This window comes from Notechis scutatus, chromosome 3, assembly GCF_049901735.1.
Source record: "Notechis scutatus isolate UNSWTSFEM ecotype Mainland chromosome 3, rNotScu1.2, whole genome shotgun sequence".
Classification (NCBI taxonomy): Eukaryota; Metazoa; Chordata; class Lepidosauria; order Squamata; family Elapidae; genus Notechis; species Notechis scutatus.
In genome coordinates this window covers 171,352,768-171,378,337 of record NC_142011.1, presented here as the reverse complement: position 1 = coordinate 171,378,337, position 25,570 = coordinate 171,352,768, and the positions used below count along the sequence as shown (strand labels likewise).

Genomic DNA, 25,570 nt, shown 5'->3' with positions numbered 1-25,570 from the left:
ATGACAGTGACCCAGCCCTTTCAGAAGCGGACCCCTTAGAGAGGGGGATGTCTGAGGATAAGGGCCTTGTTCCTTACCAACCTGTATTTACAGGCTTATTCTGCCCACAAGTATTCAAATCACTATTGTTTAAGGCCAAAAACACTGCGCGCCTGGACAAACCGGCCCCTTCTACCAATCCAACTCCTTCAGAAGAGGGACCAGAAGATCTAATTTTCAGCCAACCGGTAGTCGAGGCAGATATGATTCCAGTTCCTCACATGTTTGCAGACCTGGTACAGAAACAGTGGGCTTCTGCAGCAGTGTACCCTGCCCCCACGGCTTATGACAGGAAATACTTTAATTTGGCCCCTGATTTCTTAAAATTGTTGAATGCTCCCGAGGTAGATGAACCTGTTGTGGGATTAGCATCCTCGTCCTCCATTCCCAGTGAAGCGCTGGAGGCATTAAAGCCGGAGGAAAAACGGGCCAAGCTGGCCCTACACAGGGCCCATCAGTCTGATGCGTAGGCCATCAGAGCAGCCACGGCCACTTCCTTCTTTACCCGTTCTTCTCTCAGGTGGCTCCGGCTCTTACGGGAGCATGTCTCCAATTCCAACATTAGAGCACACCAAGACATTGCAAAACTTATTGCAGCCGCTGAATTCTCAACCTTTCATGCAGTTAAGTTTTCAGCCAGAGCCATTACTTCACATGTCACAGCACGACGCTTACTATGGTTAAAACATTGGCAAGCGGATATTAAACACAAATGCAAGCTGGCTTTATCTCCTCTTATGGGAGACAGACGGTTTGGCCCTTCCCTCAATCCGCTGCTTATCGAAACTTGAAACAAAAAGAAAATTCTACCTTCCCTTTTTCAGAAGTCAAATCCTAGAAACCCTCTGTCCTTTCGGAAGGGATCCTTTCGGCCCTTTTATCAGGGACCATTCTCAACCAGATACCAGAGACCCCCATCTTTCCGACCAGGGCAGCAGCCAGAGAGGTCCAACTTCAGGGATAGGAACCGAAGGGGTGGCCAGTCCAAGAGATCCTTCCGAGGAGCAGGAAATAGACCTTTCCGGCATCCAAGATAACTCCATGGACCTGACTCCCATTGGCAGCCACCTTAAATTATTCGCGGACCAATGGGACTCCTCAATGTCTGATTCCTGGGTCAGAGACACGATCAGATTCGACCTTGCACTAGAGTTTCAATCCACTCCCCCAGACTTCTTTATGTCCTTCCGTCTTTCCAGAGATCTGGTTAAACAAAATCTTATGGAAACAGCTATCCAACACCTACTGGATATAAGAGCCATCCAACCAGTAACTACCAAACGACGAGGGCGAGGTTTCTATTCACATCTTTTTGTTGATCCCAAAAGTTCGGGGGGGGGGGAGAGCAATTTTAGATTTGAAACATCTTAACCGATTCTTAGTATATTGCAAGTTTAAAATGCACACTCTGCAATCCATCTTACTCAGCATCAGAAAAGTGACGTCCTTACATCCATAGATCTGACGGAGGTGTACTAACATATTCCTTTTTGGCCTTCCCACTATAAATTTCTATGATTCTGTTATAATAACCACCATTTCGACTATGTGGCTCTTCCTTTAGAACTAGCATCTGCCCCCAGGACCTTCACAAAGGTTCTCGCAGCTCTTGCTGCTCATCTCCGATGTGTACCTATACGACTCCAGTGTTACCTTGATGGTATATTAATTTTGTCATCTTCCATTCATCAAGCACTCAGATACTCAGACCACATTACAATCCCTACAACTATACGGGTTCTCAATCAATTGGAAAAAATGTCAGTTAACACCATTGAATCAATTAATCCATCTGGGGGCAATCATAGATACAGTGGAAGGCAAAGTTTTCCTCTCACCAGATAGACAAAACAGCATCCATCAATTAGTTAAGGAGATCAGAGTTCAAAAAAGGGTACCCCTAGTTGACCTATCAAAATTGTTAGGCAAGATGATCTCATGTATATCTATTATTCCTTGGACCCGCCTCCACACTAGATCCCTCCAGTGGTTCCTGCTCGGATCGGTTCCAGCGATCCGGACGAAGCAACTCCAAATACAAGGTCAAGGTTCCATCAAAGGTCCTCATATCTCTCCACTGGTGGACCAGACCAGTCATAAACAGGTTGTCTCTTCAAAGAGCCCCACAGACTTACCATCACCACCGATGCCAGCCTGTTTGGATGGAGAGCTCACTTTCAATCGCTCACAGCCCAAGGCCGCTGGTCCTCCATAGAACAGTCGTGCAGCATAAACTGGCTAGAGCTTTGAGCAGTACACCTGGCTCTCCGCAGCTTCCTTCCACAGGTACGCAATCAACACATACTAATATTGACCGACAACCTAACAGCAAAAGCTCACATAAACAAACGGGGGCACACAGTCGAAACACCTCCTGCGGAAAGCGGAGTGCTTGTGTCGTTGGGCAGAGAGCAACCTACTTTACATCAGAGCAGAGCACATTTTGGGACTGTCAAATACACAGGCAGATTGGCTAAGCAGGGCCAGGATCAATCAATCGGAGTGGCGCCTCCATCCGACCCTGTTTCAAGATGCGGCAGGACATTTGGACACCCGGTGGTAGACCTGTTCGCTTCCCCCCTCAACGCTCAGCTCCTGAGATTTTTTTCCAGGTACCCCTCGCAAAGAGCAGAGAACTTCAATGCGCTCTACTGCCATTGGCCCCCGGGACTTCTGTACGAATTCCTGCCATTTCCACTGCTTCCCAAGGTCATCCAGAAGCTGCTAGACGAGAGGACGGAGCTGCTTCTAGTAGCTCCTTACTGGCCCAGACGGCCGTGGTTTGCAGACCTCCACAGTCTATCCGTATCAACACCATGGAGAATTCTGCCGGACAGGGTCTTGCTAACCCAGGGACCCCTTCAACATCCGGACCCTCAATGGTTGCACCTGACCATCTGGAGGTTGAGCGGAGTCATCTGAAGAGCGAAAAGTTTTCCAACAGAGTTATCGCCACCATTCAAGCCGCCAGACACCCCTCAACAACTCGCATTTACAATGCCACATGGTCCAGTTTCTGCAAATGGTGTACCAAGTCTCAAATTGATCCCATCTCTCCATCTGTGGCTCAAATCCTAGAGTTCTTACAAGAGGGGCTTAACAAAGGATTATCACCTAATACATTGAAAAGACAGGTGGCAGCTTTGGCGTCAGTTATCACTTGTGAAGGTCTACTATCTCTTTCCCATCACCCACGCATACGGAGTTTCCTTTGAGGAGCCACAAATTTATGCCCACCAGCGGTACACCATTATCCCACCTGGGACCTTAACAAGGTCCTTGTTGCACTCACTAAGGGCCCTTTTGAACCCTTGAAATCATCAAGTCTCCAATTTCTGACGGATAAAGTAGTTTTCCTTGTAGCGATCACTTCCGCTCGTCGTATTTCGGAACTTGCAGCTTTGTCGATCAGACAAAATCTTTGTGTCTTCCATTCTGACCAGGTGGTCCTTCATCCTGATCCTACGTTTATACCCAAAATTAACTCTGCTTTTCACAGGGCACAAGGGCTGATACTTCCTAATTTTTGTCCCAGATCATCCCAAGGGTTGGAACTACAATGGCATTGGCTTGATGTCAGGCGAGCATTGCGAATATATATTCACCGCACAGCGACTTTCAGAAAAACGGAAGCCTTATTTGTATCATTTCAGCCCAACACTCAGGGATGCAAGGTCTCATCTTCCACAATAGGCCATTGGCTACGGGCCGCGATAGCGAAAACATATCAGACTCAATCACAGGTGCCCAGGGGCATAACAGCTCATTCAACAAGGAGCGCCGCAACATCGACAGCGTGGGCCACACAGGCACCAATAACCGAAATTTGTCGAGCTGCAATCTGGGCCTCTCCATCGCCCTTCATTAGGCATTATAAAATGGATGTGTTTGCATCAGCCGAGGCCTCCTTTGGCAGAAGGGTTCTGCAACGGATCCACAGGGACCAGGAGGGGATTCCAAGCCAGAGTCCCTCCCGTAGGACAGACCAAGCTATGTCCCACTACTGGATGCTTTGAACAGCTCATGGGACAAAGGGCATTGGTACTTACCTGACACGCCCGTTCCTTTTGAGCTGTGAAGAGCATCCAGCCCCACCCTTTTTTCCGTCTAGTGGGGTCCTGTTTCAGCCAACGAATTGTTAGAGCATTGAGGACAAGAGTGTTTATTTCCCTCGTCTTCACCAAAACTGGGGAACACTGGGGAGGAGTCCCATGGAGGAGGAGGAGCATTCCACAAATTAAGCCCAGCCTAGACATGCAGAGACTGAAGCACCTTCCACTACTGGATGCTCTTCACAGCTCAAAGAGAACGGGCTTGTCAGGTAAGTACCAATGCCCTATTTAAGTTGCAAACATTGGAGGGGGGGAGGGAAAGAAAGAAAAGAAAGAATATGTATTTATTGGAGAATTAAAATACATATAAGCTGTATGGTAGCCCTAGCGAGTGAAGGCAGATTAAAATTTGTCCTTATTTTTTTTACTTCTTGAAGTGTTCAAGGGAAATAATTGATGCCAAATCATGACTGACTGTGGACATAAAAATATATCTAGAAGGTAAAAACAAATGTAAAACACTGCTATTCAAAACAATAGAAGAATAGTATGGATTAGTTATTTGGAATAAAATAAATAAGTTTAAAATTAATATTTTGCTTGTAATATTAAGGTAGTTTTCAAATGTTTAATGGAATGACTTGAAGGTTTATTTGGGGGAAATCTATGTCTCTCCTTTAATTTAGGTAACTTGAATTGTTAAAGATGTTTTATTTTCCAGATTTAAGTTTATGCTATTTTGCAATATGTTGGCTACTAAACAATGATGAAAGAATCTTCAGCATATGCCTTTTTTGGGGAACCTTCCTGAGCAAAATCACCAGGCCAACACAGAAGCATGCATTCATTCTTTCAGCAAGATAAATGAAGTACATGGTTCCCATTCTGCTACCGTGGCACAGCCCGTAACTGGGTGCCTTCTATGGTGTTACCACTGGCATCATCAGACTAAACATATCACAGAGGGAGAGAGACTATAAATTTGCTTCTTTCAGAGCTCTTCCATGGATAACATAGGATAACATAATATTTTTTTCCTTGAGTTTGATACGTATTCCGATACAGTATTTGTATTGAGGGTGTTGAAGGGTCTAATAACAATGACATTTTAATTTTCAACGTGATATGACAGGGTTTCTACTTCAATTATGAACATTAGGATTTTTTGAGGCACTACCAGAAATGAGCTTACATGTGGCCTTTTTCCTTCACCTCTCCTTGGCCAATTTCAAGCTATTGTGTAAATCACATATTGTGCTGCCAAGTTAGAAGAGAATTTCAGTTTTATAATGATGTATCTTTTATAGAGCTTTTCTGTTTTGGGCTGTAAAGGTTTCTATAAGATTGGGCTTTTTTTCCTTCTTTAGTCTAATGAGTAGATAATTTACCTCTTTAATCTGTCTTTGCTTTAGCCATATTTTAACCATTTCTAATTTCCAAATTTCACCATTTTCTCTTATTACAGATGCTCATTCTGGGCTTTGTTATATTAACATTCCTTAAAGATGCTTTTGGGGGAATTGAGTTTTACTAATAATGTAGGCTAAAAATAAAAGGAAACCCTTCCACAACCATAATATTAAATACAAATAAATCTCTATTGTTTGTTCATATACACCCAGAAAGATAGACAGAGAGACTGATAGCCATCCCAGATAAACTAGACAGGAAATGCACTAATTCTACCTTATTCAAGGGTTCATTAACAGAATCTTGGAAGTCTGAAAGTATAAACCTTCCACCACCATTTTTAACTGCTTAATCCAGGGATCCCCAACCCCCCAGCTGTGGCATACACGCAGCTCAACTCACATGAGTGGCAGGCATGTGCACACACGCATGCGTGGCCAGATCAACTTGCATGTGGGCACTGGCCTGCCACTTGTATGAGTTGAGCTGCATGCATGCCAGCCCACCGTACAATCAGCCTGGTTCCCTCTCCACTCCAGCTGGGCCACAAAGCTGCAAAGTTTGGGGGCCGCTGGCTTAATCCATTATGGCAATTTCCTGGTCCCTTGTCTGACTATTAAACTGTTGAAGAATCTTGCCTCTTTGGTTTCCTAGGCAGTAACTCTTTTGCCCAAGATCATCCTCATTTTCCATTAAACACATAGAGACACAGACATACACTTTGTACTAAACTGTACTTCATGTGTAAAATTTAACTAACATTTGAAAATTATTTGCTTTGAAACTTGAGTATACGTTTTTACTATTTTAATCAAAATCCTTAATAAAAATGATCCTGAAAAAAAAATCAAAGCGGCAACCAGTAATTACAGACTTGCAACAACATATGCTTAAATCAGTTTAATACTTATGGAGCTTCAAGTTAATACATGCTTGAATATTGATCATATTTGTGTGAAATTAGCCTTGAAAGATCATTTTTGCTTCCCATATACAATTATTTTGTCCCTTCAGGAAAGACTAAAATTAACATTACTCAAGTACTGCCTTGTCAGATTATGCACTCAGCTTTATTTAATAAAAATAGCTTATTTTGCTGATAAACCCAATTCTGCTATGTTGATGCATCACAACAATTATTAGTAATTATTATTAATAATGATAGTGGTGGTGGTAGAATTGTCTTAGGAGTTTAAATGCATCAAAACAATATTCATGGATCTTTAATCTTTAAACCATATCAGTTATATATTAAACTTTTCCAGAAAAGTTTGTTGCTCTGCACATTCGCATTTGTAAAGTAAGGAAAACTGATATTGATCACTTCAATTGAGAGACTTAAGAATTTATGATTTTTTTTCAGAGCAGATCCAATAATTTGCTCAATCTTCAAAGCAAATAACTTTCAAATGTTAGTTTGTAACAGAGAAGATAAATTAAAATGAGAAATGAGAAAAATGATGGCTGGAAGTTGAGTAGTTTTTTACCTTGTTATTACTTCATATTAGAACTTACAAGTGTGTTTTGTCTATAAATGAAATTCATATACTATCTAGTTGAATGTTGTTTTACAAACTGATATAGACACATGATTTAATTCAATGGAGACTTCTTCCAGATAACAATATATTATATTTGAAGTTATACTCTATAAACTATTGGTAATTATGAAATTAGAAATTTGCTGTTTTTTACTACCTCATTTGAGGCTCCACTCACCCAATCTGAATGAAGACAGACTGATTGCTGAGGGTCCCATATATTAATAAATACAATGAAAGAGCATGAAGGATTATAAAAATTTGGACCTTCCAGAAGGGCTTTTCTGATTGATTTAGGATGAAAATTTTCAGTGCCAGATAATTATATTGGTGTTACTACTGTATTTATTGTTATTTTATTAATCTTCATTATTATTACTTTTCCTGAGATACACCACTTAGAATCACAATAGGGTAAATCTATATATCTTAAAATAAAATGAATAAATATGAAATTTGGCATCTTCAGTGCTCTGCTGTTCCCATGTTGCCATGCCACTTGAGTAGCTGTTCCAATTTTGACTGAGGCACCACTCAGTTGCAAAGTCCTGTTTTGCAAATCACAATGCCAAGTTTTATGGGACAAACGAGTGATGTCACAAAAATCTCCAATGAAGAGAAAGATACTGGTTTAGGAAGCAACCTTTTCTACCAGTTGACAGCTCTCAATCTTAGAAAAATTGCTGTAATATCTTTTCTCCCATGAGCTGTTCAGAGCATCCGGTGATGGGAAGGTGCTTCAGTCCCTTCTGGGAAGGCTGGGCTTAAACTTGAGGACACTCTTCCTCCTCCACGAGACTCCTCCTTAGTGTCCCCAGTTTTAGCTCAGCCTTTCTCAGACAGGTTGTGTTATTGTTTTCCTGGTCGGAACAGAACACTGGCGATTTAGCTGATTTAGCTGATTTATTTCTCAGGTCAGGTAATACCATAGTTTCTGTCACCAACCACCCCCCTGGGAACCTCCAAAAGTCATTTCGCTCGGGTTTTTTGTTTTGTTTCGTTTTGTTTTTACGTTCCAGCCTCCCGAGGCTAAAGCCTCATAAACGGGGAGGCTTTCCAATCTGCCCAGAGGCTAAAAGCCTCTCGTTTCAGAGACGCTGCCTTAAACTTCTAAACAAGGAGGCTTATCTCTCCGATCTCCCAGCTGGCTGAATAAACGCTCTGTCCCTTCGAGATTTGAAGCTTCCATTTAAAAGTGCAGCCTTTCCCCCTTTTTATTACGAGGCTTTCCCCGCAGAACACCTCAGGGCAGGGAATTAGCCCCTGCGCCTTCCCGCTGAGCGGTTTTGCTTTCAGCAGGCCGGGCGGTGATAGCTGCTTTCGTTTTCATTCTGCCACGAGGCGGCCAGCATTTTAAAGGCCGCATGGTTAAATTTGCTGAGTAATTGTTATTGTCTGTGAGGAAAGTTACCCAACAAGGTTTCCCTTTTTGGGGATCTGGGAAGGGGGAGTCCCTGCCACCAGTCCACTGGATGATAGAGGACTTGAACTGCTGGATTCCACAGGGAATAAGTGCAGCTAAACTGATCTAATTATCAATTATAGACCTCTGTGCCCTCATATAGGTGCCAGGTCTGAAGGGGGGTGTTCTGGTCTCCATATTTGATATTACAAATACTTTATTCAAAAATTGACTTGATTGACTTAAATTCTACAAATCTTTAAGTTATTAAAATATAGATAGATAGATAGATAGATAGATAGATAGATAGATAGATAGATAGATAGATAGATAGATAGATAGATAGATAGATAGATAGATAACAAAGCAAAACAGAACAAGGAAACAACATTTGTTTCACATTTATTCCAGGATCCCCTGCCCCTTAAGGGAGCAGGCCCCTAGGTGTTCCAGCCACCTAATTTCATAGCCTCTTTCCATTGCTATCAAAGGCATTACCATGGCTAGCAGCTACAACTCCAGATCTAGACTAACTGCTAAAAATAGAGATAAGTCCACGGAGCCCAAAAAGACCTCTAAGGCATCAGAGAAAGATGCACACAGATGCCATCAGGCATTGAAAGGCAGGTGGAAAAACATACACAAGCAGCTGCACAGCCCACCTCTTCACCACTCATCATACCCTCTACGTCACAGGCCCAGAACCCTCCAACTGCCCCTCTGGATTTATCCAAAAGGAGCAGCATATGAATACAACCTCCCCAGGAGGCTCTTTCTAACATTCTCTCCCCAAGGAGGGCCCCAGAGGCAACATTTATGCCAACTGCAGCTGGCCTCAGACAAGAGGAGGAACTTCTGGAGGAAATCCCTGCCAACATGAGGGCGTGAATGGAGCTAGCTATCCAGAAGGGTACCCCCCCTGCAGAACTATCGTTGCCCACTTTTCAGAGACCCTCAGTACACACAGGATATGGGAGATCAAGGGGATCCAATGGATCAAATGGAGAAAGGGTCGGTACACACCGTTGACCAGGTATTGTCAGAGGTGGATCCGCTAGAAAGGGGGATGTCTGACGATGAAGGCCTCTCACCTGACCTCCCCGTATTTACAGGATTATTCCACCCACAATTATTTAAATCCCTGCTGTTTAAGGCCAAGAACACCGCACGGCTGGATAATACGGGTATCCCTCCCCCACCAAATACTCCAGGGGAAGCAGAGGATCTCATATTCTCTCAACCAGTCACTGAGGCAGAGGTTATCCCTGTGCCACACGTTTTCCAATTTAGTACAAAAACAATGGGCTGTGGCAGCCTCATATCCCGCTCCCACAGGACATGATAAAAAATACTATAATTTGGCACCCGAGTTCTCTAAATTTCTAAACACTCCGGAAGTGGACAAGCCTATCATTGCATTTGCATCTTCCTCAGCCATCCCAAGTGAAGCTGAAGAGGCTCTCAAGCCTGAAGAAAAGAGGGTGGAATTAGCCCTCCGCAGGGCACACGTCTCGGATGCATGGGCCATCAGAGCAGCCACAGCTGCCTCCTTTTTCACCAGATCATCTCTCAAATGGCTCCATTCCAGCTTCAAACATTAGGGCACATCAAGATGTGGCTAAATTAATCGCCGCTACAGAGTTTTCAGCAGACGCTACCTTCAATGTAGTTAAATTTTCCTCTAGGGCCATTGCTTCCCAAATTGTGGCTAGAAGGTTACTTTGGCTCAGGCATTGGCAGGCAGATGTCAAGCACAAGTGGAGGCTTGCCTCAGCTCCCATCTCGGAGAACAAACTATTTGGCAGTGCGCTTGAACCTCTCCTAATTGAAACCAGAACCAAAAAGAAAATTCTTCCCTCTCTTTTTCATTGATCAGAGTCCAGATCACCACAGCCCTTTCTTAGGGATTCCTTTCGCCCCTTCTACCAACCCTACTATCCAAGATTTCAAAGACAGCCTGGATTCAGATAACAGACAGATAGAATTGAACCTGGGGACATATTCAGAAGGGGTCTCCATCTTAGGAGACAATTTCGAAGAACAGGATCTAGGCCCTTCTGCAGGTCCAAGTAATGACCACAACGAGATTCCCATTGGCGGTCGCCTAAAAAGGTTTGCCGACCAATGGGACTCCTCTACCACTGACGCATGGGTCAGGAACACAGTACGATTTGGTCTGGCACTGGAGTTCAGCTGCACCCCCCTGGATTTTTTTATGAAGTCCCCAATTTCCAGGGACGCAGAAAAAAGGTTTCTCATGGACATAACCATAGCACATCTACTAGAGATCCGGGCCATACAACCTGTCCCTTCTAATCAAAAAGGTCTTGGTTTTTATTCGCACTTCTTCGTGATCCCTAAAAGTTCAGGGTGATGGAGGGCAATCCTGGACTTAAAACATCTAAACCAATATTTAGTTTACCGAAAATTTAAATTGACCACTCTCCAATCCATCTTACGCAGCATCAGAAAAAACGATGTCCTTACCTCCATAAACCTCACGGAAGCTTACTTACATATCCCAATTAGGCCCTCACATTTCAAATTCCTTGGTTTCTGTTACAACAACGTTCATTACAAATGTATTGCTCTTGCATTTGGCCTAGCTTCAGCTCCCAGAACTTTTACAAAGGTCTTGGCTGCCTTGGCAGCATCAATCAGAGATAGGTCCATCCGACTTCAATGCTACTTGGATGACATTCTTATTCTGGCATCTTCCATCAATCAAGCAAATTCAAACACTCAAACTACACTTGTAACCCTACAACAACATGGGTTCTCAATCAATTGGTCAAAAAGTCATTTAACACCCTCTACTAGACTCATTCACCTTGGCCCCATCATTGACACGGTGGAAGGCAAAGTTTTCCTCTCCCCTGACAGACAAGAAAGCATTAGAGATTTGGCTCAACAGATCAGAACTCTTAGGAAAGTACAACTATGTCTCCTTTCTAAATTGCTCGGAAAAATGATTTCTTGTATTTCTATTATCCCTTGGGCCCGGTTCCATACAAGAACCGTGCAATGGTTCCTGTTGCCATACCAACGCGCCGGGAGAGACGATGCCAGGACTTGCGTAAAAGTTCCATCAACCATTCTCAGGCCTCTACGATGGTGGACACGACCCGAAATCAACAAGGGATGCCCTTTCAAGGATCCACACAGGTCGATTGTTACAACAGATGCCAGTCTAGTGGGATAGGGCCCCCACTTCCAATCACATACAGCGCAAGGCCTTTGGATGGATTCAGAGAAGGCACACAATATCAACTGGCTAGAACTGAGAGCAGTGACTTGGCACTTCGACAATTCCTCCCGCATCTCCATTGCAAACATGTGCTCGTCTTAACAGACAATGTAACTACAAAGGCCCATATCAACAAACAAGGGGGCACTCATTCCAATCTACTAATGAGGGAAGCAGAAAGACTATTCCTGTGGGCTGAAATCCATCTTCTCTCTCTAAAGGCGGAGCACATATCTGGAGTAGCGAATGTACAAGCGGATTGGCTCAGCAGAGCCACATTGAACGATCAGAGTGGCGTCTGGACCCCAAGATCTTTCTGGAGGCTACTCGGAGGTTGGGCCAACCAGTAGTCGACCTGTTTGCCTCCCCAATCAATGCACAGCTTCCCCGATTCATTTCTCGCTACCCATCGCAGGGAGAGGAGGACGTGAATGCCCTCAGATGTCACTGGCCCACCGGACCGCTATACGCCTTTCCTCCCCTCCCTGTGATCCCCAAATTGATTCAGAAGTTGCTGGAAGAAAAAACGGACCTACTATTAGTGGCTCCTTATTGGCCAAGGCGAGCATGGTTCGCGGACCTGAAGGACCTCTCGACAGTACCACCGTGGAGGATCCCATCATTGGTCATATCACTGTCTCAAGGCCCAGTGCTACACCCGGACCCCCAATGGCTAAACGTAGCCATATGGAAGTTGAACAGCGACGTCTGAGAGATGAACACCTTTCTACTCAAGTTATTCACACTATTCAGTCGGCTTGACATCCTTCAACGAACTGAATCTATGAGGCCACCTGGTCTAGCTTCTGCCGTTGGTGTCAGAAGGTTCAGATCAACCCCACTTCCCCATCAGTAGCACAGTTATTAGAATTTTTACAGGAGGGCCTAAACAAAGGGTTATCACCCAAGACTCTGCGGAGACAGGTGGCTTCGGTCATATCTTGCGATGATCTTACCTCCATATCTCATCACTCTTGCATTCGCAGTTTTCTGTGCAGTGCCAAGAACTTGAGGCCCCCCTTAGTTCACCAATATCCAACTTGGGACTTAAATAAGGTACTATTGGCCCTTACTACAGGTCCCTTCGAGCCACTAAGGACCATGACGCTTCAATTTCTAACCTACAAAGTAGTTTTCCTGATAGCAATTACATCTGCCCAAAGAATCTCTGAACTAGCTGCATTATCGGTGCGCAAAGATCTCTGCATTTTCCATTCAGATAGAGTGGTTCTCAGACCAGATCCCTCCTTCATTCCAAAAGTTAATTTGGCATTCCATAGAGCTCAAGAGCTGGTGCTCCCAAATTTTTGCTCATGTCCATCACACAGGCTCGAACACCAATGGCACCGCTTGGATGTAAGAAGAGCCTTACATATCTACATAAAGCGCACGGCACCCTCCAGAAAGACAGAAGCCCTCTTTGTGTCCTTTCAGCCTAACACCCTGGGGTGCAAGGTTTCCCCCTCTACCATAGGTAGATGGCTAAGGGCCACCATCTCTAAGTCGTATGACTCTCACTTGATTCCAGTGCCCCAAGGCATTACCGCTCACTCCACCAGGAGTGCACCCACCACAGTAGCATGGGCGACCCAAGCTACAATAGAGGAGATTTGCCGAGCTGCAACCTGGGCTTCTCCATCCCCATTTATTAGAAATTATAAAATTGATGTATTTGCTTCTGCTGAGGCTTCATTCGGTAGGCGAGTTTTGCAGCAAGTTATTTCAGAGACAGTTAGGTCTGCAACCCAGATGGAGTCCCTCCCTTAGGACTGTGCCAACTTTGGTATGTCCCATCACTGGATGCTCTGAACAGCTCATGGGAGAAAGGGCGTTGGTACTTACCTGATACGCCCATTCTCTGTGAGCTGTGAAGAGCATCCAGCCCCTCCCTTTTATTCCATCTGTTAGGGGGTCTGTTCCGGCCAGGGTTATTACATAGGCTTAAGCATATAGGGTATCAGTACCTTGGCTTTGCAAAACTGGGGATGCTAAGGAGGAGTCTCGTGGAGGAGGACGAGTGTCCTCAAGTTTAAGCCCAGCCTTCCTAGAAAGGACTGAAGCACCTTCCCATCACTGGATGCTCTTCACAGCTCACAGAGAACGGGCGTATCAGGTAAGTACCAACGCCCTTTCTGAATCTCCTTCCCTATCATTTCAACCAAACGTTCTGCTATGCTCCTCACAGTGACGGAGAACCATACTGGTTGTTGAGTTTCATTAGCATTCAGTGTCTCCTGATCATCTTGTATATAATGAGGTACTGAATGATCTGTGATCATTCATTTTCTTTGCCTTGTCAAACACAGATATTTTGGGCTTCAGTCTCTCTCTCTCTCTCTCTCTCCCTCTCCCTCCCTCCCTCCCTTCTCCCTCTCTTCCTCCCTCCCTCTCTCTTGCTCTCCCCCCTCCCTTGGAAAAGATTTCTTTTTAAAAAATATGTTGCAAATGCCTTCCACATCTTTTTTCCTAATTTCCACTTGCCATTAATTTTGTGGTCTCTGTTACCAATGTATGGTGTTCCCTATATACATTATTATCTTTGCATAAAAGCAAGGCCCAGCATCATACTGAACATGTAACATAGTGCAGAGTTTTACTCAGCCAGGTATACAATTTCTATTTCACTACTTCTGCCTTAGTGTTGCAGATACCAACTTTGTGCAAGAAAAGCTAGAGGCAATATGTAGACTGGAACAAAGTCATCCAGAAAGCTTGAATGTTGATTGATTGATCAAAGGTTCTGAGTTTTAGTCTTTAACTTTAAAAGATAAGAGAACCTGCCAGCCTTCTCTCCATTTAAAAGATTAAACATTTCAACAGCTCTACAAAAGAGAGTAGTTTTAGCTTTGTAGGCTTTCGAAAATATCCTTCCAGTGGAACTTTTTTAAAAAGATTCTTATCAACCTGAGTCAGGAAATTTTTTCAGTTACAGAACTAAGTTCTTTACTGTCTTTATAAAAATAATCTGGGGGAATCTTCTATATTTTTCTAAAGATAAACTATATATATATATAGTGGTCTGGACATCTTATTTAACCATGACTTCTGAAAACCGGACTTTGTTCCAATTTTCCTGTCCATTAATATAGGCAACATAAGACAAGTTTGGTCAGTTATATATGAACAGAACTCTAATGTCCTAATTATGGAGTACCTCATTGCAGTATAATTATTTTTGCAAATAATTCATTCAATCTAGGTGGTGGTACTCTATAATATTAGGAAAGTTTAAGGTATACCAAATGTATTTTTGAAGGTATTAGATAAAAATATATTTAATCACCTGCCACATGAGTTTTGTCAGTTTAAAAAAAATGTGAATTACAATAGGCATGAATAATTTTTTTTAATATGCTATCAGTTTAATTGTTGAATTGATTGATTACATTTAAGTTTAATCATTAATCTGTATTTAAGGGAAGAATATATATATATTATCTTAGTTTTCTGTCATGGTAATTTCATTTATAACAATACAGACCTTTATTTTTATTCTATTAGAAAAATGTTTTATTCCTGATCTTTAACTATTTTGATAAATTTGCCTGAAATATTTTGAAGATTTACTGCTTTTCCTTTTTTTCTAAATGGATGATACATTAAGGTACAATAATGGGTTGATTTTGGTATGGATCAAAATCCAGAATCTATTAAAAACATTTATGGTTTTATCGTACTTTTTCCTCATCAGAAATGTTCAAGTCACATTTTATTTCATTATCCTAACAGCAGTATATATACATGGTATTGAAAATGAGCCATTTTGTTTTAAAACAGATTGCAGATGAAAAGAAACCATTCATTGCTTACTGTAATTACTAGAGCACTAATTACCTCTAATCACTGACATCCAGGGTCAATAAGGATGACAACAGAAACAGCCTTTCAAAGCAAGCTGTAATTTATTTTTTATTATTATAGCTATCACATTTTGCTAGAAGCGTTAAAAGTTGTTGATTTATATTTTATTTTTTTTCTATTTGCAGTTTGACGGTGAAAATATGTACATGAGTATGACAGAGCCGAGCCAGGAGTATGTGCCAGCCAGCCAGGTGGGTTAATTAATCTTCTCTGTCTTGTTTCAAATTGTAATTAAACAAATTCAAAGAATTGCATTGCAAATGAATGGCACTATCAGTAACTGCTGCAATCAGAAATAATCATAATTTATAAACAAAGCATTTAAGCCTTCTTTCTAGCTAATGAGATAGCACTGATAAAGCACCAGAGTTGACAGTTGCTGAAGACACTACCTTGTTTGTGCTCCAGAATGGAAGCAGCTGTTTTGCCAGCATGATCGTTACCAAACAGTTGTTATACCTTTAGAAAGTAATCTTTACAGGTGCCTGCTATTTGTTTATCTAGCTGCAGATAAGTTAATCATTGTCTGCCACATGTGCCATAGACTATTGTCTATTGCTTTACTGTTGTATGCAGACCTAGTTGACAAAATGGTTGGTTCAGATTTGAAGGATGATGCAGAGATTGTCATAAGTGGGAAGTCATGGTATCTAAGTGCTTTCCAATCCATTGTTTCTCTTATTCAGAAAAGGCCTGCTAACCTGGGAGGAAGGTCCAGCTAATCCAGAAATAAGTCAGCAAATAATTGATCACATGTGGGTATACCAGGAAGAATAAAGATAATAGTCGTCTTCCATTGCTAATAAATGGTTATTAATAGCATAATTGTTTTAAATATGATACCTTTATTTAGATAGTATCTAGTGGCCATTAAAAATATATCCTGTCATGCCTTTGAAAAAGAGATCACATGATTAATGCAGCATTAATGTAATTTCTTTTGTTTGTGCCATATCATGTCATTGGAAGAACCCAAGCTTTTAAGGATTAGGAAACATTGGCAATATAGAATCATAGCAGTACATAAAGTCAGTTTATTAAAGCAAAGATTTGACTAACATCTGACTCAGAATGTTGCTTTTACATAAAAATGTAGGAGGCACAGAGTTAAGAGGGGTCAGCCTAAAATCCCTACATAGTCACAAGGAAACTAAATCCAACTTCCCTTGCATTCCATTGACCAATATTTAGCTCCAAGCAAGTGCTAACCATTGGTTCGTTGGTGCATCTAGACATTGCAGACAATGCACTGTTAATGTTCAGTTAATGTTCATGAATGTGTACTTTTTCCCATGGTGAAAAATAGATAAAAAGTACAACCATCTATTTTTTTCTGATTGATAGTTTACATTGTTCATGCATAGATCATGCACTATATACACGTTATTTAATTGGCCTATAAACATTTACAGCATTCCTGTGTACAATTTTATCCAAGAGCTGAAAATAAAATGAATTGAAAATGGATATAAGTTAATGCTTCTGTTAGAAGTATCTAAATAGGGTCCCTAAATGTTTCAGTAGGAATCTGTTTTTTTCTAGAATTGGTCAAGCTGAGATATCAAATTACCATATTTATACACATGAGTCCTTTCCTGGTTTTAGTGATGATGATATCCATTCAGTTGTGTCTGACTCTTGGCAATTCTATGGGCCAGGTCTTTCCACATCTTCCAGTCTTGCACTACTTCTTTGAGTTGTTCTATACTCTGGCTGTTGTCAACTTTGATGCTGTGTTAATTGGTAGCCTGGTTTCCTTTTACCATTAATTCTTCCAAATATAATTGCTTTTTTCCCCAGTGAATTGCCCCAGATGATATCACCAAACTGGTTTCGCTACTAATTGGTATGGCAATTCATAATTTACTCAATGGATAACATTTAAAGGATGTCTTAGACACTTGCCTGAATGATTTGGATTTTAAATAGGAGCGTATAGAAGAATAGTCCAAAATCAGTTCAAGGTTCCAAAAGCCATGCCAGAGTTGTCAGTCAGTCCAGAGGTTAGAGATTCAAAGTTTCTTACATAAAAAAGGTTCATAGGAACATCACACAAGAAGCAAAGATCAGACGTTGTTTTCAGCAAAGGGAACATGGGTCAGGACTGCCAGTTAAATTAGACTGCTACCGCTAATCAAGAGATTTACTCCCTTGTTTGTCACGAAGCCTGATGGAAAGACTCTGCTCTCTACTTGTCAGATAAGGGATGGGGAGGCTTTACGTTATTTCCATCCGGCTACTCCAGCTGTCCAGGTAATGCCTGTTTTTTATCCGCCTCATTTGACTCTGGGATGGTGTCTCCTGAGGTTTATATCCACAGATTCAGCTGGAACTGCTTGTTGAGAGCTTTGGTTATGATAGGTGTAAGCCTTAAATAGCTGTGATGTAATTCAGTAATTAGAAGTTTGTAAAAGTTAGCTAGGTTCCTGGGACTAAATTTAAGTAAAAAGCATATAGTTACGATGCTCTTTTTTAGTTTATGAAAGTTATTTGTTGGTGTGTTGTTTATTTATAAGCTAATGGGTTATTTAGGGAAGGAAAAAAAACACTATAATTGAAATATCACCAAATCTCATCTAGGGGATCCAGTAATGCTGTATATAACACGTCAAAAAATGATTTCCCCCAGATTGTAGGTTAATTTTTTTAAAAAAATATATTTACCAATAAGCATCTTATTCAGAAGTTGAATTCCTAGAAAAACAGCATTTTAAATATTATTTAAATGGAACATTTGAAAACTACTAAACATACTTCTGCCATAATTATAACTTTTCTGTATTTCTTTTATAACATAAGGATCCTTTACAAAAGTAGATCATATTGTTCAGTATTAGGGAATGAGACGGAGGCAATTAACAATTTTTTTGAAACAATGAACTGGTATGATTGAACTTGCTTATCTGAGAATCTATATTTTTCTGGTAACTGTGAATATAAATGTTTGAGTAAAAATTGGGAGAGATATCTTTGTGTCCAAAGCTTGTTTTGACAAGTTTAGCTGTATTTTAAATTAAAGCAACTAGGCATCATCTTGCTTATATCTTTAGGGCTTTGAATCAAAAGGATTAATTGAATTTATTTGAAAGTGTAGAAGCACAAAATGTTACAGAGAAAGTGTAAAGCACAACTGATACTTTGCAGAGAATCATTATGTTTCTCTTTACAAGAACCAGTACTAAACAGCTGCATTTTCTAATATGATCCCTGCATTCTGTTGTTCTTCTACCTAAGATGCATATATTTAATTAAAGTAAAAAGACAGTTTACAAACTTTGTGTTACATATTTTAATTCATGAATATAAAATAGATTGAGGATTCCTAAAAAGGGAAAGGAGCAAAACAGATATCCTGATTTATTTAACCATTTAGCATTATTTATTTACCTCCTTTCAGAATGTTTACTATCCTCCCAAAGTAGTTTGGAGGCATTGTTTGTTTGTTTATTTATTAATCCACCCATATATGGGTGCCCTCTCATGAAAATGAAACTCTGTGAAGTGTACTCTAAAACTATGAACGAGTTAACATAAGAACTATTATTCAAAAATTAAAAACCAGGAAATAGGCATCAGATAAAGCTTCCAATACTCTTTACAGGAAGTTCCATGTAGAGCCCATGACTGTAATCAGTTGAGCGGTGATTAGCATAGGCAACTGTGAATACAGCCCATCAATGTAGGAATGGGTGCAACTGGCACAGTACGCAGTGCAGAGGCTCTCCTAGCCATGACCCCAACGTGCTCTTTGACCAGGAGTTGTGAATCCACAAAGACTGAATCTGAGTTGCTAAAATGTGGGCTACCACCTATAAAATAATGCAGAAACTGTTCTTTGCTGCCATTTAATGATTGTTTGCAGACTAGATGTGGCAGATCTAAATAAATCTAAACAAACAGAAAGATGCTAGTCAGAAGTACCCGAAGGTAAAGTCTACCTGACTAAAATTATGTGGTGGTTGACAGGCTCCTTCCTCCATTTCTGTTAAGGAATTCTTCTTATGAGGGGATTGGTGGCAGCTGTGCTGAGGGGAAAGGAGAACAAATTATCCAGCTAAATGGACTACTGAGTGACTGATTTTTAGTTATAAGACTCATGTCTTATTTTGTTGGATAGCATGAAATAAATGTATCATTTAAAATAATTAAATTTTAGCAGCCTATTTCTTCAGTTATGCATGATTTAAAATTTTGCATGTGCTTTAAAATGAAAGGTGATCTTAACATTCCTTACCGTTTGTTAGAATATATATTAATGGAAGAATCCTTGTGTCTTATTTTAAGACTTTTAAAATCAATTTATCACCTTAAGGCTAACATAAATAAAAACACACATGTCAGTTGTGAAAAGTCGAACATCAAACATCTGTATAATTTGGTAATCCAAGACAACTTGCCTTACAGCATTACTTGACAATTATCATTTCTGTTCAATTTTCAAATCAGTACATGCTTTGGGACTTACGTACTAAGTTGCTAAGTAGCAACATATGGCTCACTACTGTTCTTGTGATGTTGCTGCGAGGGAAGATTGTAATACTAGACTTGAAATGATTTCCACAGACAGCCTTTCTTGGAAATAAGCCAGAAGTATAACTGTACCATTAAAATTAATATTCTTTTAGCTTGTCCCAAAAGACTGGTGTTCCTGGGCTGGTGTATATTTTATATATGTAAACATTATATTCCTAGCAACAATTACATAGAACTATAGATTCCAGATAGCTTTTACAATTATTTTACTGTGTTCATATCTACATTTACCAAACAAAATATAGTAATTTTATTAATAGTTAAACTTTTAGCATAGGAGAAGTAAACTTTTACATAGGAAAGATTTCTTTATCATCTCCTTGTTGCAATTTTCTATTGTCATCTATAAGAACTTCCTGGCAATATTATCCATATATTAATATAACAAAGAAACTTGGGACTAAGCAATTTTTTCTAATGCGGAACACTCTTCAGAGTTAACTTGCAACTCAAACCAGGGGAAAACATTATTTTAATATAGTCTTTCATACTGATGTCCTCTAAATGTGTTAATCTTCTCCCAGGACTAGGATGCTTGGCCATTTTGGTGGAATGAATTCAATATATCTGGAAAACTTCTGATTAGGGAATAATGAGCACGTTAGAAATATTTCCCATTGCTGATTGATTACTTTTAAAAATCTTTAGACATCTGATAACCTGAAATATAAAAATTGGAGCAGCTCATTCCAATGAGCTGCTCCAAGCATCCAGCAGTGGGAGGTGCTTAGACTTAGCTCTGATAGGCTGGGCTTGATTGATAGGATGTTCCTCCTCCTCCATGTACTCTTCCTTAGCATCCCCCAGTTGGAATTAATGTTCATAGATGATAGCAGTATAAAAGTTAATATTAATCACATATGAGTGAATTTCTCATTCTTTTCACTGTTTTAATACGATAATGCAGCATTCAATGTTATCTATGTATTTTGTTTTACAGTTGCATTGTTGATTGTCTTTGTGTGTTAGAGATAGGCTTTTTTATATAGCAACTTTCTCTTAATCAGTATAATAGGCATGTATTATGTTGTAGCCTAACTTTTTTTTTCCTTTTATGTTGATATCTGTTCCTTACAGATATCCTTACCGCTAACCAGGAATGTCAAACTCAATTTCATTGAGGGCTGCATCGGGGTTGTGTTTGACCTTGAGGGCCGATGTAGGCATGGCCAGCTTGATGTCACTCATGTCAGGGATATCTGTGGCAGCCTGAGCTCTCTGCCAGAGAAAAGAAGTTCCAAAGCTCTGTTTTTGGCTGTGACGTCCTCCTACAACCCTCTTCCAGCAAAAATGGAGCTGGGGGGGCATATGTACAGCCCTCGCGAGCTTCACTTTTGCTGGCAGAGGCACCGGTCTTTTGTTGTTTCCAGGGTGGCCCTGCAGGCCAGATCTAAATACCCCGCAGGCCGGATCTGGCCCCTGGTCCTTGAGTTGACACCCCTGTTCTATACAATCCTTATCAGCCAAACTATTTGGCTTTTCAGTTAATAAAATAATCAATTAAATCATATTCAATCAAATAAAAGTAACAAACTATTATTTCATTGTGAGTAGACAAAATGATAAGTGTTCTGTCAGAGTGCAACAGTTATTTGTTCTTACGCTTATTTTTCTAGAACTCCAATGATATATCCTTAGATATATACCAAATATCTAGTACAGATATGTCTCTTTATTAAATATATACAGCATACTCTTCTATATTCTTTTATCAAATTATAAGCACCTTTATGTATTTACGTACATATTATAAAATATAATTTCTTTTATTGAAATCTCCTAAAGCAATTGTACATAATGAAAAAAACATACCATAGGAAATACAGGTAGTCCTTGACTTATGACCACAATTGAGCCCAAAATTTCTTTTGTTAAGTGAGATATTTGTTAAGTGAGTTTTGTCCCATTTTACAACCTTTCTTGTCACAGTTGTTAAGTGAATCACTGTAATTGATAAGTTAGTAACCTGGTTGTTAAGTGAATCTGGCTTCCCTTTTGACTTCGCTTGTCACAAGATCGCAAAAGGTGTTCATGTAACCTTGGAACACAGTGTTCTGACCCAGGCTTCATCAATCGTAATTAAACACAAACTTGTTTTAAAAGCAAAACCTATTTTATTGCAATGCTGGGAATTGTTTCCATTCCCAGCCAGAACTACTCCTAAACAATCCCCCAAGATAAGCACACACCTTTCAGTTCTGTGGAATGCTGCCAAAAACAGAAGTATCCAATTAACTATAAAAGAAACCAACCAAAGTACAAGAAAAAAACAACCAAAGTACATAGAGCTTCAATGAGGACGCAGAACCGATTGAACTACTTTGCTTCCTGCAAAGGTTTCATCGTTGAGGTCTGACTTTTATCCTTTATGGGAGGGGCAATCACCTCCCAGCCTTACTCCCGAGTCGCCTCTTTTGTTTCAGCTGCTCTCGCCTTCTAGCAGCTCTGTGCACATGGGCACTGGGAACAGGTTCCCCTGGGTCCTCTGCTTTGCTGCTGCCAGGCTCCGAAGGCAGCACCCTTCCCAGATGGTCCTGGCCCCATCCGTGCATCAGATGCAGGACCCTCGTCCAAGTCTTCTTCAGACTCCCTGACTGATCCCCTTTCTTTCTCACTGTCTGATTCCGTTGCTGTCTGCACTGGCTGCCAGCAAACCACAACACACAACAACAGTCATAAATATGAGTCAGTTGCCAAGCGTCTGAATTTTGATCACCTGATCATGGAGATCCTACAAAGGTTGTAAGTATGAAAAATGATTAAAAGTCACTTTTTTTCAGTGCCGTGATAACTTTGAATGATCACTAAATGAACTGTTGTAAGTAGAGTACTAACTGTACATAACATGATTGAATATTGTTAGGCTACTGCTTAGGTTTGTTTGTGGCATGAAAATATTTTGGAACTTATTAGACAATAGTAGTGAACTGTTTCTTATGGTTAAGATTCCCTCTATAAAGGCAGCTTGACCTATGGACCCTTGACCCAATAAAACAATAACAATAGCATTCCACAGATTAATCTATTTAGTCTCCCAACATCTGGCATCTCAACAAGCACAAATTACTTACTCCAACTGTCTTCAGTGTAGCATTCAAATGATTACTCTGTATAATCCCAGAGGTATTCATTACAGATAAAATTACTCTTTCTACCTTGCGTACAAGCTGGATTTTCAATGGGAAATGAAAGGCTGCCTGGAAAATAGGACACCTAATTAAGTTAAACTACTCTAGCATTTGGCTTGACATCTTCATTACTCAAAATTAAAAAGATGCTTCACTTGAGCACACAGATTACTATTGTTTATGTTGTTGTCTTAAATTGGCATCTCACACAGCAGCCTGTGTTCCAGAATTATATCTTTTAATAGTTCACATATTTCTTGCAGTTTATAAAAATGTCTGAAGAGTCAGGAAAGCTACTTATAATAGTCCTTACATACAATAAGTACAAGCGGTCTAATGGCTGAAGGCAAAGTTGTTTAAATGGCTTTCTGGACTTGCACGCAGAAGGTTCAGTTTGTAACTTTATATTTATTAAATTACACCATTTTTATAAAGCTCAGTATAATAGAATAGAATAAATTGCATTGTAATTATTCCAAAGCTAAACCTCGGCTTCTGTGAGAGATTTAGACTGTATAGTTTCCCAAAGTCTTAAAAATCTAGGGTTTTGTTTTTGCTTTTAGTTTATTTTAAATACTGAACCGTTAAACAATCCTTTCAGCAAAACTGCAGATTTTTGTGTATCCCAGGTGACATCATATTCCTTTCTATATTTGTATCTACTGTATATTTGCAGCTGAAATCTCTGGGGGAAGTAGTTGATGTGAAGTCAATTTGTGATTGAAAGTGCCCTCATTTAATATTAGTTTTGCACCTTTTAATGTTTTGCACCTTATATCCTAATGCGTTAAGTATTATTTATAGGAATTGTGTCATTTAGAATGAAATTACCCAAAAGATTTTAATTTTGTCTTTCAATCTGCTGTTTTTAGAAGACATTATAGCCAACTTTTATGTCTCTAAGTCCAAATATATAGCATGCTGCTTTGGGATTCGGCATCAACAATAGTGTAGTCTGCTGTCATAAAATATTGTTTCACATGGTATTTATAGGCAGGTTCCAGAGTCCATTGTGGCTCTATTGGAAGAGGAGCTGTGTACCGTTCATCCCTATGGAAAGTAAACCTTGCCTTTCCTTGTCAAAATATTATGTTTTCTGCACACTGCTAAAGTGAGTATGTAATGTGCACTAGGAGTGCAAGCATGTTCATGATATCAAGACAAATACAGATAACACAGAATTAAACAAAAGGAATATTTGCTGATGCAGTTCTGTATTGCATTCTGTTTAAGGATTTCTCAATGAATTTGTCCTTTCAAAGCTAATATTTAAAACAAATTCACTGTAAATTTACATTTTGATAGCATGAGTCTAAATGATTATTTATTTATACAATTTATATAGTCACTCATCTCACAGTGACTTTGAATGACATACAAAACTTTATAACCAAAGGAAGTGCAAACAAGAAAAGTAAAGCAAACAATAATAGTTTGTGTGTCAAGAATATCTCTGTTCAAAGAATTCATAAATTCAGAATAAGGAAATCCAAAAGGACAAAGTAGGTCAACTAGAGTGCAGGAATAAAACACTTTAAGTAACCATTATGCAATATTGGTGTGTTTAAAAGGCTGGATGTTTATTCCTCAGTCTCCAGAATTCTCTATCAACTTCTTATAATCCCTGATTAACCAGTCAGATGGATTACTCATTAGAAGGGTTGGTCTTACAATACATTTGCAATTCCCTAAGTGCCTCTCAGTTTTGTTATTTCTCTACTTTAAAATATCTAAATTGCACTTGGTTGTGGTGATTCCTGGTGCTGATAAAACAGGGTTTAAATCAGTATGTTACTGAAATCTGCAGTGGTAAACCAGAACACAGTAGGAATGGGTAGGACTTCTCAAGGAGGATAACCACTTTGGAGACTGGCTTTGTTTGCCATTTAACTATAATACAAGCTAATAGGATAGGTGTTAATTATAAAACCTATGAAAAATGGTTGCAGGAATTGGGTATGTCTAGTGAAAAAAAAACCTAGGAGTGATATGATAGCAGTGTTCCAATATCCAAGGAGCTGCCACAAAGAAGGTGGGAAGGATCAACCTATTTTCCAAAGGACCTGAAGACTGGACAAAAAGCAATGGATGGAAACTAAACAAGGAGAGAACCAACCTAGCACTAAGGAAAAGTTTCCTGACACAAATTTCCTCATGGTGTGAACAATTAATCGGTGGAACAACTTGCCTCCAGAAGTTGTGGTGCTCCAACACTGGAGGTTTTTAAGAAGAAATTGGACAACCATTTTTCTGAAGTGGTATAGGATCTCCTGCTTGAGCAGGGTGTTGGACTAAAAGGTCTCTTCCAACTCTGTTATTCTGTTAATATATTAATCATGCCATCAGGTACATATGTT

At 40.1% G+C, this 25,570-nt stretch overlaps 1 protein-coding gene across 1 annotated transcript in view; it reads left to right on the top strand.

Annotated features, from left to right (window-relative positions):
* TOX (thymocyte selection associated high mobility group box) overlaps positions 1 to 25,570 on the top strand; it is a 218,214-nt gene that overhangs the window by 105,002 nt on the left and 87,642 nt on the right. The window contains exon 2 of the mRNA XM_026692343.2: positions 15,678 to 15,743. Within this exon, the coding sequence (XP_026548128.1) occupies positions 15,678 to 15,743 (66 nt within the window). The remainder of the gene's footprint in view (positions 1 to 15,677; positions 15,744 to 25,570) is intronic.